This window comes from Hibiscus syriacus, unplaced genomic scaffold (genome assembly GCF_006381635.1).
Source record: "Hibiscus syriacus cultivar Baekdansim isolate YM2019G1 unplaced genomic scaffold, ASM638163v2 tig00111843_pilon, whole genome shotgun sequence".
In the NCBI taxonomy this organism is placed as follows: Eukaryota; Viridiplantae; Streptophyta; class Magnoliopsida; order Malvales; family Malvaceae; genus Hibiscus; species Hibiscus syriacus.
In genome coordinates this window covers 434,500-449,669 of record NW_024063198.1, presented here as the reverse complement: position 1 = coordinate 449,669, position 15,170 = coordinate 434,500, and the positions used below count along the sequence as shown (strand labels likewise).

The following is a 15,170-nucleotide window of genomic DNA, read 5'->3' as shown; positions in this document are numbered from 1 at the left end:
AGGGACCGAAATGTAATTACCACTTTTTTGCTCAAAAAATACGTGAATCCTCTAGTTGAGTGGATCATGTCACGGGTCGGTCGGGTCAACTATATAAGTCAAACTTTAGAAACATGTTTTCATTTTTTCACTTGCCTCAAAATGGATCAAAAATCGGCCCTTGCAAACTCTCTGGGTGTTCTTCATGTTCTTCGTGAAATGAAGAACACCACCGCGAATACCCCAGTTTTCAGCCGGCCACCACCTCGTTGGCCGCCGTTCATCGATGGTGGCCAAATAAAAAAGTTTGTTTTTCGAAAGCTTTTCCCCTCCCCATCTCGAAAATCTGAACCCTTTTTTAAAACTAGCCTTGGGGAGGGCTAGATCTGAGATTTAAGATCTCAAACCCCTTTAAATTCATCAATCGTTCGGTTTATGGGGCTTAGAATAAAAAAACAACAACAAAAAGAATAAAATACCATATGCAAGTGCAATGCCGAACAAGGTAAGTAAAAATACCTGCTTTATTCAATATTTCCTTTCGAAAATTACAAAAGTATGCTTCGTTTCTCCCTATTTTTCTCTTTTTTTTCTGTTATGTGTTTTTACACTTATTTATAGCTTAAGAAAAACCTATTTTTAGGTTTAGTTTTAGTGTTTGATTTTGACTAAAATGCTTGTTTGTTGGTTGTCCTTGTTCCACACATCGTTGGGTTGGTTATACCGAGAAAACCGGTGTTGGTTGCGGCTGGGTGAGGAATCTTCGGATGGGTGCAGCTGGAACGACGCAAAGTGGAAAGTTAGGGTTTTAGAAACCCTAACTGGTTCGTATTGGGCCTCCAACGAATCCGGGTCTCAGGTCTTGGGCTGCCACCGGTTGCTTGTTGATCTCGGGTGTTTTGCTGGGCCACTGTTGGGTTGCTTGTACTTGGGTTCTGGTCTTGGGTCTGTAAAAGAAAAAAGAATGTATTATTTTAAGTAATATATATATATATATATATATATATATAGACGAAAATTAGTGTCCACAACTATCCCTCTTTATCTTTTTTCGTGGAACAAAAAATAGGACAAAAATAAAATGACACAAACTTTCGTTCGGTAGAGTTGAAAATTGACTCTGATATTTCAATTAAGAATAACTCCCTAAGTTGCGGATGACTCCTCCGTCGCGAAGTTGAGATCATCTTGAAATGATATGGAATTGAAGTCGTAGTTCTAAATTTGAATCGGAATGTGGCTTCTCGTTGCCAAATTGTAGTCAACTTAAGTCTTCTTCTCAGTTTAAAGACCTTGGTTTAAAAATTCGACTGGAAAATAGTTTCTTGACTCCACATAGATAGTTTTTCCCGACTTAAGTTATGCTACTGGAAAATGGTTTCTTGTCATTAAGGCACAGCTAACCCATGTCTTCTTCTCGACTTAAAGACCTCGGTTTAAACTTTTAGCCAGAAAGTAGTTAATACGTCATCGAGCTGAATGGAATCGAACTCAAAAGTTGTCATTGAACGATAACCCTTCTCGCCTTGAGTTATGCTGTTCTAAGCTGACAGATTACCCCAGATCTTCTTGACTTGAAAACCTCGGCTTCAACCAAAAAGTATTTTCTCGATGCTACCATGTGGTTAATGTGTCATCGAGCTGAATGGAATCGAACTCGACAGTTTCTTGTTGACAGATAGCTTTTCTCAACTTAAGCTAAGCTGTAAATTTGACATGCCATTGAGCTGAATGGAATCAAACTCGAAGGTATTTGTTGACAGATAGCCCTTCTCGCCTTGAGCTATGATGTAAATTTGATATGCCTTTAAGCTGAATGTAATTGAACTCGAAGGTCTTTATTAACATATAACCCTTCTCTCCATGAGTTATGTTGTAAATTTAATATGCCTTTGAGTTGAATGTAATCGAACTCGAAAGTCTTTGTTGACATATAGCCCTTCTCGCCTTGAGCTATGCTGTAAATTTGATATGTCTTTGAGCTGAATGTAATCGAACTCGAAGGTCTATTGATAGATAACCCTTCTCGCCTTGAGTTATGTTGTAAATTTGATATGTCTTTGAGCTGAATGTAATCGAACTCGAAGGTCTTTATTGATAGATAACCCTTCTCGCCTTGAGTTATGCTGTAAATTTGATATGCCTTTGAGCTGAATGTAATCGAACTCGAATGTCTTTGTTGACATATAGTACTTCTTGCCTTGAGCTATGCTGTAAATTTGATATGCCTTTGAGCTGAATGTAATCGAACTCAAAGGTCTTTATTGAAAGATAACCCTTCTCGCCTTGAGCTATGCTGCAAATTTGATGTGCCTTTGAGCTAAATGTAATCGAACTTGAAGGACTTCATTGACAGATAACCCTTCTCACCTTGAGTTATGCTGTAAATTTGATGTGCCTTTGAGCTGAATGTAATCGAACTCGAAGGTCTTTGTTGATAGATAGACCTTCTCGCCTGAGCTATGTTGTAAATTTAATATTCCTTTGAGCTGAATGTAATCGAACTCGAAGGTCTTGGTTGACAGATAACCCTTCTCGCCATGAGTTATGCTGCCAACAGTTCCTTTACGTGAATGATGGCTCCCCTTCGCGGGTTTAAGCCGGTCATAATTTCTCAGGTGGTTCCCCTTAGCGGGTTTGAACCAATTATTATGGTCCTTGGATGACTCCCCTTCACGGGAAAGTCATGTGAGGTGTTCTTCGAGTGACTTCTCTTTGTGAGAAAGACAAGTGAGGTACTCTATTAGTCGGATATCACTCGTCGTGAAGTTGAAAATAGCCGCTTCTCATTGACTTAAGTTGTACTGGATTCATTCTGAATTGGATCTTGACCCTGTCTGAAGTTGATTTTGAGATCTGTCGATCTTCCAATATGTCAAGTTTCTTGAGGTGTAGCTTCTCACTGATGAGTTAGGCAACCACCATCGATCTTTGAAGGTGCTTTTGAATCGAGTATCTTTCGTCTTGAAGTCGAAACTTGACTCTAAAAGCTGCACAAATTATGTATGCAAAAAATAATCTTAAGTATATCTAAGATGTATGTAATATGAATTAGTTTTGTTTTATCTCCAGGATGGAGTCTCGTTCTTTGTATGTCGATCTGGTATTGGGAATCGATCTGGTCCTGGAAATCAATCTTGTCCCATTTTCTTCTCGGGTTTCAGCTTCAAGGACCTTTTATATTTGAGATTGTCATGTTTGAAAATATTTTTCTCTTTTCTCTTATCTTAGGAGGGGAAAATGATATAAGAATTATGTAAAACATTGTTCCTTAATTTAGGCTCGCAATCGAATCAAATCATAAACATGAGTTCAAAGAATATCAAATGAATCAATAGCTCTTTTAATGCTTTCAGAGTTATAATTCTTTGACAAATATTCAAGTTGATGAGTTGGTTTCAGGTTGGCTTCCTATTTTCTAAGATTTTGGCCACCAAAGTGTCTTTTTTTAACATTGCAACATGCCTCTCTTTCTTGGCTTGACATTTTAATCGAATGCGGACAAAGTGACGCAACTAGCATAATCAACTACTAGACCTTCTATTTTGGCCCTCTAAAATCCTCCATTTGTTCAAGCTTCGTAGGCTCCTCTAACAAAGGCAGTGTAGATATATTGGTCTAAAAATGAAATTCCTGAGTGCTCGTGTGAATTTGACTATAACAGGTGTTCCTTAACTCCCTTAGTCCATCTTTATCGAAACTCCTTATTTAAGTGAATTTGACTTAATTTGCCATTGTATGGCTAGCTGAATCCATAAAGCCGGAGCGTTTAACCAATTGCACTAGAGGGACAACTCAATATATAAACACCTTTATCAAGTTAGCTGAATCTTATCCATAAAGCCGCAGTGTTTAACCAATTGTCTTAGACGAACAACTCAAATTTTATTGTATATATATTATAATCACCTTTATCAGGCTAGGTGAATATTATCCATAAAGCCGAGGCGTTTAACCAATTGCTTTATAGGGATAGTTCAAGCTTTGTTGTATATATATAATATTACAATCTGGGTATACGGATCCAATTTCTTAAGTTTATCAAGAAGAACCTGTTATAGTCTAGGTGTTGTTGAAAGTCAAGATATTTCATCTTTAGAGTTCAATTTCCAAGCAACTTACCTAAACTAGATTCACCTACTCAACTATTCCATCTGTAAAGATCATGATCATCATTGAACATCTTAAACAAAAAGTATAGTAATGTCATATGCAAAAAAATGCCCCATGTTTTCCGCACCTATGCACATCTAAATACCAAACCTCTTTTTCATTCCCTTATGAGATGAGAAGGCTATATTGGTTATTTACAGGAGAATGATACAGTGTTTTAGCGTATCTTCTTAGGTAAGGTCAAAAGTCCTTGTTTAATCCTGCTACTTTGTCAAAAATCTATAACTTCAATTATTTACAGAGTTTTTTTAGTTCGGTTGATATTCAAAGAATTTCAAGTCTGCAAATTTGATTCATTGCTCACAATCTTTGAAGTAGCATAAATTTATTTAAATATTCATATAAAAAAAGTTCAAAAAACAAATTACACCAAAAATATGAGAAAGTTCAAAAAACGAATTCAAGCAGGATCCTGCAAATGATGAAATGATCTTCCTTCTCACTTGGATGCCTCCGAGTTGTTGAAGTCGATCCAGTTCTTGTTACGCATCTTCTGCACGATTCTCTTAAATGCGTAACAGTTCTCAATAATGTTCCCTGGGACACCGCCATGATATTCGCAATGAGCATTCTCATTATACCACTTGGGGTATGGGGGCTTCATGGGTTCCACATGATATGGTGACACTACTTGGGTGTCAAAATGTTATTGGTAAAGCTCTTTGTAGGTCATGAGAATAGGGTCGAAATGTTCCATTTTCTTCCTAGGCTCTCTGGAATCTTGACTAGAAGTAGCTGACGGTACAGCTGTAGTTGATTTTGGTTTGGAGATCGTAACACCTTTATTAGTATTGTAGGTGTTGACGTTGTTAATCTCTCCATCCCTCTTCCTCATAGGAGGTTTCTTGCTTGTCTCCCCTTCCTCATTCTCTCATTGCTTTATGGTCGTTTCCACCATCTCCCCGGCCATGACTAAGTCTGAAAAATTACCGGATGTGATAGCAACTAGGTGCCAGAAGTAAGGAGCCTTTAGTGTTTGCATGAAGAGCTTTCGGGTTTATTTCTCATCCAAAGGTGGATGAACTTGCACAGCTAAGTCCCTCCATTTCTGTTCGTATTGTCTGAAACTTTCGTTATGCTTCTTCTCCATGCTTTGTATTATAACTCGATCTGGCCTCATGTCATTGATGTGTTTGTATTGTTCTAGAAATGACTTGGCCAAATCCTTCCAAGTCTTAATATGAGATTGACTTAGCTGATTATACCACCGGATGGCTGAGCCCGACAGACTCTCCTGGAAGCAATGGATCAGGAGTTGGTCGTTTCCTCCATATCTTGTCATCTTTCGGCAGAACATGGTGATGTGGGCAGATGGCAGCTGTTTCCATTGAACTTCTCCAATTTTGGGGACTTAAATTTTGGAGGAAGAACCAAGTCTGGGACTAGACTGAGTTCCACGGCATTGACTCCATTGTAGTAATGGTCTTCTTTAACTACATTCATTTGGTCCTCCAATTGTTTGATTTTCTCCTCTATCTTCTTTGTTTTTTCCTCTTCGTCCAAATCCGATATATGGTAATAACCCGGATTGTTCTTAAGGTTAGATACAACAGTTTGTATCTTTGCAACAGATGGGGTCTTTGCTTTTGCAACGGATGAGTCCCATTGAAGTTATGATAAGATTACAGGTGAGACAACCACTTGCGAGGTAGGTGGCATAGTTACCCCTTCCGATGAACCTGCCCCAGGTGCACTTGTCTGACGTAGGTCAGCTAGCTTGGCAAAAATCTGATCGACCAAGGACTCTTGGTTCTTCGTGATTGTATCAGAGTGCTCAGACTGCTCTGGTTTATCTTATCATATAGCTCTCTCTGTAACTTCAACATATTTTCCTCGAGTTGAGCAATTTTCGCTTTCATCTTCTTCTTTTATGAGCGGGTGTTATGCGGATGGGGTGTGTCCAATGATTGAGGTAGTGTATCCAGTATTTGTTCCTTTTTATGAGACATTATTCTATTAGTTAATGTGAATGTAAAGAAATGAAAATAACAAAATGTAGAATCTATCTAAATGCATGATGCATGAGATGTTCGAGGCATTGATCCAAAAATGTGTCTGTTATTATAAATAATTCTTATTGGGGACAAAAGTGTTATTTCTTAAAAGGCAAAAAACATTTTGAATGTAAATTTTTCTAGACCCCGAACAACTTCTGACATGTTAACTTATCTTCTGCCTTTACCTGTCACCGGTTGAATACCCTATTGAACCGTTCCGACCTCTTTGAGTTTCTTTTCGTACTTGTCCTAAGAAGTCTCGAATGACTGCATATCTGGATTTCACTCCCCGCTGAGTCTGCTCTCAAAGAAAGCGTCATTGGAACTCTCCATCGATAGGAACTATCCGAAGTTTATCTGCTTGTTTCTTGAATTTGTCAAAAATGACTTCCAATTTTAGCTATCGTTTTGTCATCTTGTTCTAGTTGTCTTCGAAGGGACTCCCCATATCAATAACCCTTTTTCTCATCTTGCCCCTGCAACTTTTGCCAACCCGTTTTGAAAAAGTTGACTTTTAATGTACTTTGTGTAAACCTAGTCCATTCTGAGTCTTTTCTGACCGCGGTCGGACTTTTGTGTTTTTCACCTCTTGTATTATAATCCCTTTGTTCATTAATGCAAATTATTTACGTTTAACAAACACGTTTTTGGTGGATCAACACTTCTTTTGAATGATGCAAATGATGAAAATAAAATAAAGGATAACAAACATGAAAAGAGTTAGTGAGGTAATGATAATAATCAAAACAATAGTGAAAATAAAAATCCTACCCCACATGGTTATTATTCTTAGCCAAACATGATTTCTATCCCACATGTTAATTTTCAACCAGTTATAAAAATTTTTAGTTCACATGTTTTGAACAGAAAATAAAGCATGAAATAATCTCAAAGCAACCTAGGGTTTGAAATGAGGTTTTGGGGTGAGCTCTAATTCTCTGTAGTCTTCCGTTTAGGTTCTAAATAAGGGTACCCGAGTTCTCCTTGATGGTGTCCCCTTGAGCTTGCCAGACCCTTAGTCTTAAGCCCATTACAAGCTTGTGTGAACTAAGTTAAACTTGAGAGGATACATTCTCTTATGCCCATACGGAGAATAAATTCCCACGAATACGTCACTTTCACCCCACTTAAAAGGGTTTGGAGCTCGGGTATAGAGCCAGAGATAAATTTTTTTTCAAAATTCTGAAATCATTGAAAGAAAACATCAGTGCAATTATTTATTTGAAAAATAATAAAAGATAAATAATTATAATCGAATAAATAAATTAAAATTAAAATTTATCATTTTTGCTTAAAAAGACAACCGAAAATTAATTCTGACCTAACTCACTTACTTGTCCCCAGCAGAGTCATCAAGCTTTTACAATCGTCTTTCAGGTGGGCCTGAAATTAGGCTTTGACTTGAATAAAATGATTAGAGTCACCACCGATCATTTAAAAATAATATTATAGGTTGATCGGACACCATCTTACATGATCTGCGTTTTACCAAAAATATGTCGAGTTCGGGAGTCGGTTACGGTCAAGGAAGGATTAACACCCTTAAACCGTTCTTTCGATACCGCTTTGATTTGTCGGTTATCTTTACATGCGAAAATTATAATTTAAATTGAAATTTAAAAAATTTAACTCCAATCAATTACCTTTGATTGATTGAAAGTATCCTTAAAAAGTCAAAAATGTTAGATTGTAAAAAAATAAAAAAAAGAATAATAAAAATATATTAATATAATAATAAAATTAAATTAAATGAAAAAAATAATAAATAAAAAATAAAAGTAAAAAGGTAAAAGTAAAATAAATAAAAAATAAAAAAAAACTTAAAAATGAATAAAAAGAAAAAATAGTTAAATTTTAAAAACATGAAATAATAAAAAAAACCTAAAAGGATTATCTAAATAAAAAGAAAGACTAAAAACAAAAAAAAATATTTAAAACAATTTAAAAAAGAAAAAAAGGAATAAAAAATATAATAAAAGGAAATAAGGACACAAAATTCACTAAAAAAGATAATAATTAACCCAAATTCAACCTAAACCACTACACCTATTAAAATAATTAAATCAAACACACCCTAAACCACTACCTATTAAAATAATTAAATCAAACCCACCACAAAATTAAAAGAAAAAAAACCTAATATCTAACCCCCTCTAATCATATCACGGGGGAGACTTTGGGCAAGGGAAAAAAATAATGGGGGCCTAGCAAATAAAAATAATGAATGTTAGGTAAAATATATATATAATATAATATTTAATAAATAAAATAAATAAACCCAAAAAACGTTATGATAAAAAATATATATATAAGAATGTTTTTTTAGAAAACAACTAAAAATAACAACATATATATATATATATATATATATATATATAACATTAGGAGAAAAAAATAATAAAAAAAGGAAACTGAAATGAAAAAAAGTAAAAAATAAAAAATAAAATATATAATAATAATAACCAAAAGAGCTAAATTAAAAGAAAAAGAAAATAAATGGTAATATTTAAAAGGAAATTGAAGTTAAAATGGGGATTTATGGGGTAAAACGAAAGCTTTAAAAACTACGAGGGATCGAAATGTAATTACCCCTTTTGTGCTCAAAAAACATGCGGATCCTCTAGCTGGGTGGATCGGGTCACGGGTCAGTCGGGTCAACTATATAAGCCAAACTTCATAAACATGTTTTCATTTTTTTACTTGCCTCAAAATGGATAAAAAACCGACCCTTGCAAATTCTCTAGGTGTTCTTCATGCTCTTCGTGAAATTAAGAACACCACCGCCAATACCCAGTTTCCGGTCGGTTACCGCCACAAAATGAATAAAAAATAAATAGGTTTTTCTTAAGCTATAAATAAGTGTAAAAACACACAACAGAAAACACACGAGAAAATAGTGAGAAACGAAGCATACTTTTGTAATATTCGAAAGGAAATATTGAATAAAACATGTATTTTTTTCACTTACCTTGTTCGGCCTTGCACTTGCGTGTGGTATTTTGTTGTTTTTTTATTCGAAGCCCCATAAATCGAATGGCCGATGAACTTAAGGGGGTTTGAGATCTTAAATCTCAGATCTAGCCGTCCCCGAGGCTAGTTTTAAAAAATGGTTCAGATTTTCGAGATGGAGAGGGGAAAAGCTTTTGAAAAAACAAACTTTTTTATTTGGCCATCGTCGATGAACGGCGGCCGGCGTCGATCTACGGCGACCGATGAGGCGGTGGCCGACCGAAAATTGGGTATTGGCGGTGGTGTTCTTCATTTCACGAAGAACATGAAGGACACCCAGAGAATTTGCAAGGGTCGATTTTTGATCCATTTTGAGGCAAGTAAAAAAATGAAAACATGTTTCTGAAGTTTGGCTTATATAGTTGACCCGACTGACCTGTGACCCGATCCACCCAGCTAGAGGATCCGCATGTTTTTTTAGCAAAAAAGGGGTACTTACATTTCGATCCTTCACAGTTTTTAAAGCTTTCATTTTACACTCTAAATCCCCATTTTAACTTCAATTTTTTTTAAATATTACTATTTATTTTCTTTTTATTTTAATTTAGCCCTTTTGGTTATTATTATTATATATTTTAATTTAATTTATTTTTATTTTTTACTATTTTTTCGTTTCGATTTCTTTTTTTATTATTTTTCCTTTCTCCTAACGTTTATATATATATATATATATATATATTATTTGTTCTTTTTAGTTGTTTTTTAAAAATACATTCTTATATATATTTTTTATCATAACGTTTTTTGGGTTTATTTATTTTATTTATTAAATATTATATATTACCTAACATTCATTATTTTTATTTGCTAGGCCCCTATTATTTTTTTCTCTTACCCAAAGTCTCTCCCCGTGATATGATTAGAGGGGGGTTAGGTATTAGGTTTTTTTATTTTTTATTTTTTTCTTTTAATTTTGTGGTGGGTTTGATTTAATTATTTTAATAGGTAGTGGTTTGATTATTTTAATAAGTGTAGTGGTTTGATTATTTTAATAGGTGTAGTGGTTTAGGGTGGGTTTGATTTAATTATTTTAATAGGTGTAATGGTTTAGATTGAATTTGGATTAATTATTATCTTTTTTTAGTGAATTTCGTGTCCTTTTTTTCCTTTTATTTCATTTTTATTCCTTTTTTCTTTTTTAAATTGTTTTAAATATTATTATTATTATTATTATTTTGTTGTTTTTAGTTTTTCTTTTTATTTAGATAATCATTTTTAGGTTTTTATTATTTTAGGTTTTTATTATTTCATGTTTTTTAATTTAATTATTTTTTTCTTTTTATTCATTTTTTAGTTTTTTAGTTTTTTTTATTTCTTTTACTTTTACCTTTTATTTTTTATTTATTATTTTTTCATTTATGTTATTGTTATTATTATATTAATATTTTTTATTATTCTTTTTTTATATTTTTTTGCAATCTAACTTTTTTTACTTTTTAGTGATACTTTCAATCGATCAAAGGTAATTAATTCAAGTTGAATTTTTAAAATTTTAATTTTAATTTTCGATGGTGTTCTTCATTTCACGAAGAACATTAAGAACACCAGAGGATTTGCAAGAGTCGATTTTTTATCCATTTTGAGATAAGTGAAAAAATGAAAACATGGTTATGAAGTTTGGCTTATATAGTTGACCCGTCCAACCCGTGACCCGATCCACCCAACTAGAGGATCTGCGTGCTTTTTTAGCACGAAAGGGATAATTACATTTCTGTCCCTCACAATTTTTAAAGCTTTCGTTTAACCCCTAAATCCCCATGTTAACTTCAATTTCCTTTTAAATATTATCATTTATTTTCTTTTTCTTTTAATTTAGCCCTTTTGGTTATTATTATTATATATTTTATTTTTATTTTATTTTTTACTATTTTTTTCCGTTTCGATTTCCTTTTTTATTATTTTTTCTTTTCTTCTAACGTTATATATATATATATATATTATTTGTTCTTTTTAGTTATTTTCTAAAAAAACATTCTTATATATATATATATATTTTATCATAACGTTTTTTGGGTTTATTTATTTTATTTATTAAATATTATATTATATATATATATATATATATATATTACCTAACATTCATTATTTTTATTTGTTAGGCCCCCATTATTTTTTTCTCTTACCCAAAGTCTTCTCTGTGATATGATTAGAGGGGTTAGGTATTATGGTTTTTTTTCCTTTAATTTTGTAGTGGGTTTGAGTTAATTATTTTAATAGATATTGGTTTGATTATTTTAATAGGTGTAGAAATTTGATTACTTTAATAAGTGTAGTGGTTTGATTATTTTAAAAGGTATAGTGGTTTAAGGTGTGTTTTATTTAATTATTTTAATCTGTATAGTGGTTTAGATTGAATTTGAGTTAATTATTATCTTTTTTTTTTGGTGAATTTCGTGTCATTTTTTTCTTTTATTTTATTTTTTATTCTTTTATTCTTTTTTAAATTGTTTTAAATATTATTTTTGTTGTTGTTTCAAGTTTTTTTTATTTAGATAATCCTTTTTAGGTTTTTTTATTATTTCATGTTTTTTACTTTAACTATTTTTTTCTTTTTATTCATTTTTTTAGTTTTTCATTTCTTTTACTTTTACCTTTCTACTTTTATTTTTTATTTTATTATTTTTTCATTTATTTTATTTTTATTATTATATTAATATTTTTTATATATATATTTTTTACAATCTAACATTTTTTACTTTTTAGGGATACTTTCAATCGATCAAAGGTAACTAATTCGAGTTAAATTTTTAAATTTCAATTTAAATTTTAATTTTCACAAGTAAATATAACCGACAAATTAAAACGGTACTAAAAGGACGGTTCAAGGGTGTTAGTCATTCTTAGACCGTAACCGACTCCCGAAACCGACATATTTCTTGTAAAACGCAGATCAGATAAGATAATGTCCGATCAACCTAAAATATTATTTTTAAATGATCAGTGGTGACTCTAATCATTCCATTCAAGTCGAATATCAATTCCGGACCCACTGAAAGACGATCGCGACAGATGTCAAACTTGCTAGATGATACATAGCTCCTAAGAATGATAGCATAAGCCAACTAAATTAGGTTCTGGATTCATATGTTTTAACTCTAAAGGATTAGCTACGTTCTAATGAAGCAAGAATCTAAGACTGCAGGAGATCATTTTACTTACCAGAATAGCCTCGAACTCCCTCTCGGAGGCAGGAGTACGTTTCGGTAAAAGAGATGCTTTTTCTCCAACAGCAGTGTTGATAGGTGGAGCGGGAACGTCAGAACTTGACCTTGCAATCAAGCCATTGACGATTTCTGCATGTTTGTTTGTTGCTTGATTTTCAGCAATAGATCCTACACAACAACACAAACTTTAAAAGTGATTTGGAATATGCTAAAATGGCTATATCTTCCCTAAACATAGCGCAAACCTAAAAGATGAAAATTTTCAAATCTGAAACAACTAAAAATCGACTAGAACCAAACCTGATCCACCCGTATGCCTCCTCTAGTTAAGAGTTAATGACTCAGTAGAAGAATTAGTTCATTCAACTCAAGGCATGTATTCAGATTATATAATCCTAGTCTTAAACAACTTAACATGACAAATTGATAATCAATGATATCGAATGCATAAAGCACTCTTATTTTCTGATATCACTAACTCGAAACGATCCATCCTTGATCATCCCAAGGAAAAGAAAACAAAGTTCGTAAAACTTCAATCTCTAACTAGAACTACATCAGCAATGTTTCAATACTACAAGTACTTACATCACAGCCAAATTTGGTAGATTTCTTAGCTCTCAGGAGTTGTTATGTTCAACATGTATTGCTTTGCATCGTCAAGCTTTTTTGTTTCCAATACATGCTATTGTTTCGGATTTAGGGTTCGAATCTTGACTATGATGAAATCTATTTTGGGATTCTGTTTTTTTTCCAGGTAAGGCTGGTGCATGTTGGAACTTTAATCAGATCCATCCCAATTGTCTAGATTTCATTAAAACCAACGGTAAGTGTTCTTAGCAAATATCCATATGAAATGCTCAGATAACAAAAATGGCAAGTCCCTGGGAATAAATAAGAAATCTGTATTGTTATACCTACGGGGTAGATCTCCGGAAACTTCCGAACTTTTGACTTGCCTATATTTTCTAAACACATATCTCTGATCAACTACAATGCATAAACAAGACCTTCAACAGGCCACATAATGCATCAGAACGAAATCCAAAATCGAACTACCAGATCTACCTAACCTGTTAACTTAAAAATAGCCATAATAGCCATACTATTGACATTGAGTCCCTCTAAATACCCGACCAAGACGAAGAGGAAAGATGAGCCATCTATAACCAGTCGAACCTCCTTCTCCTTCCTCGTGATAATTCACTCTCTTCTCTCTCCAAACACGGGCCAACAGCCGATCTTTCGGTTCTCCGTCCGAATTAAAAGTGTGAATCACTAACTACCCAAACTTATTCCCATCACCAAGTATATACTAAATCCAGCATCAGCAGTTCACAGTGGACCATTTTGCAACATGCGAAATCAACAAAGAAGCAGCTTTAATACCTTGATAATTAAACGTAGAAAGAAAGCCAGAATTGAAACAAAAGGTTAGTGAATTCAATTAAACGCTCAAGAAACTCCCCAAGACCAGATCCTTTAAGGTAGATAAAGGAAACCCAGAGGCTGATTTCAGAACACAATTTGTAGAATAGTAAGCAACTCAAATTTTCAACACAGTAAAAGGCAGAGATGAGATGACATGAAACCCAAAAAGAAGACATAAAAAGAGAGAGAAGAGAGTAACCTGAAGCAGGGGGTTTGGAGTGCCTTTGAGGGAACTTAATGCGTAGAATTATCTTAAGAGCCTGCTCTGCTCCCATCTTCACTTTACCTTTCTTCTTTCGTCTCTGCTCTGCTTCTTCTCAGAAGGTTCGTTGGATGTTGTAAATTGGAATCATCAATAATCATTGTTTTCTTCTTTTTATTCATTTATTCCTTCCGTATCCAATGAGTGAAAAAAATAAAGTTCAGCAACTTCTCCTTTTCGTAATGTTGATTAAGGGTTTTTCGAGTTATTTTGTCGTTGGGTGGACGTGTCATCAGTGGCGGTTTGGTCTAGTGAAGTTTGTCGATGGTAATGACGACAAATAGGGGGTCAACCTGAGTATAAGGATCGGAGTAATAGTTTTCAAAGTTTTGAGTTTTTTTTTTATGATTCTCTAAAATTTTGAGTTTTTTTAAAATTATAATTATATTAAGTTTTTATTTTAATTAAAAAAATAAAATTACCATAATATGACATATGTCATTTAACGATAAAATTTAATGATTATTACGATCCGGACACTAATAATAATAACGTTTAAAACGTTAAACATTTAGATTGATAAAAAAAAGTTTAGGCACTACTTAAAAAATGTATAGTTTAGATACTTCTTTTTTATATTAAACCTCTTAAATAATGTATGATTTTATATTCGTATAAAGTATTATATATGGATAAATATAGAATTTATATATAAACTTTGATTTAATATATAATATTATATTGTATTAATATATAATTTTATATATGTATTTTTCAGGTGACGGCGGGGCGTCAAGGTAAGAAACGATTTTCTCCTATTGATGAGACGCTTCAGTATTAGGGATCAAAGGTTGTGCACCTAAGTTGTGTTCGTTAGAATCAGGGTCGCGGTCTTCTGATTGAGGAAAATGCCTATAAGAATTATCAAAAGCTTCATAAAATGCCATGAACGATCGACAATTTATTGAGTCGTCGACGTCTCGATATAACTCCTCAATGTAAACGAATTCAGATAATTGTTGGTTTGCAAGACTGAGAGAAGAATAAAAGAAAAAAATAAACTTGGTTATTCAGCTCTCCATTAGAGAGAGCTCAATGACACGATCGGAGTTTATCGTTGCTACCAACTTATCTTTATACGTCTCATACAAGAATGTTCCGTCTATTTGAATTATGTGTTTGCACCACATAAATCTAAGAATCAATGGCATGAAT

General features: G+C 33.2%; 1 protein-coding gene across 1 annotated transcript; it reads right to left on the bottom strand.

The window, feature by feature from the left end:
• Positions 1-764: 764 nt before the first annotated feature.
• On the bottom strand, positions 765-14,125 carry LOC120172144. The gene is made up of 3 exons (XM_039179685.1): positions 13,953-14,125; positions 12,318-12,481; positions 765-926 (listed from the first exon to the last, which is right to left on the bottom strand). Exons 1-3 carry the CDS (start codon positions 14,026-14,028, stop codon positions 780-782), a joined length of 387 nt encoding a protein of 128 aa, XP_039035616.1. The 5' UTR covers positions 14,029-14,125; the 3' UTR covers positions 765-779.
• Positions 14,126-15,170: the final 1,045 nt, after the last annotated feature.

Bases quoted from the DNA above. Each gene is read 5' to 3' on its own strand.
- LOC120172144 (XM_039179685.1), bottom strand. From the start codon at position 14,028: ATGGGAGCAGAGCAGGCTCTTAAGATAATTCTACGCATTAAGTTCCCT. The intron at 12,482-13,952 runs GTTACTCTCTTC...TAGGATCTATTG, and splicing joins CTCCAAACCCCCTGCTTCAG to CTGAAAATCAAGCAACAAAC. The intron at 927-12,317 runs GTAAGTAAAATG...TTTCTTTTACAG, and splicing joins GGGAGTTCGAGGCTATTCTG to ACCCAAGACCAGAACCCAAG.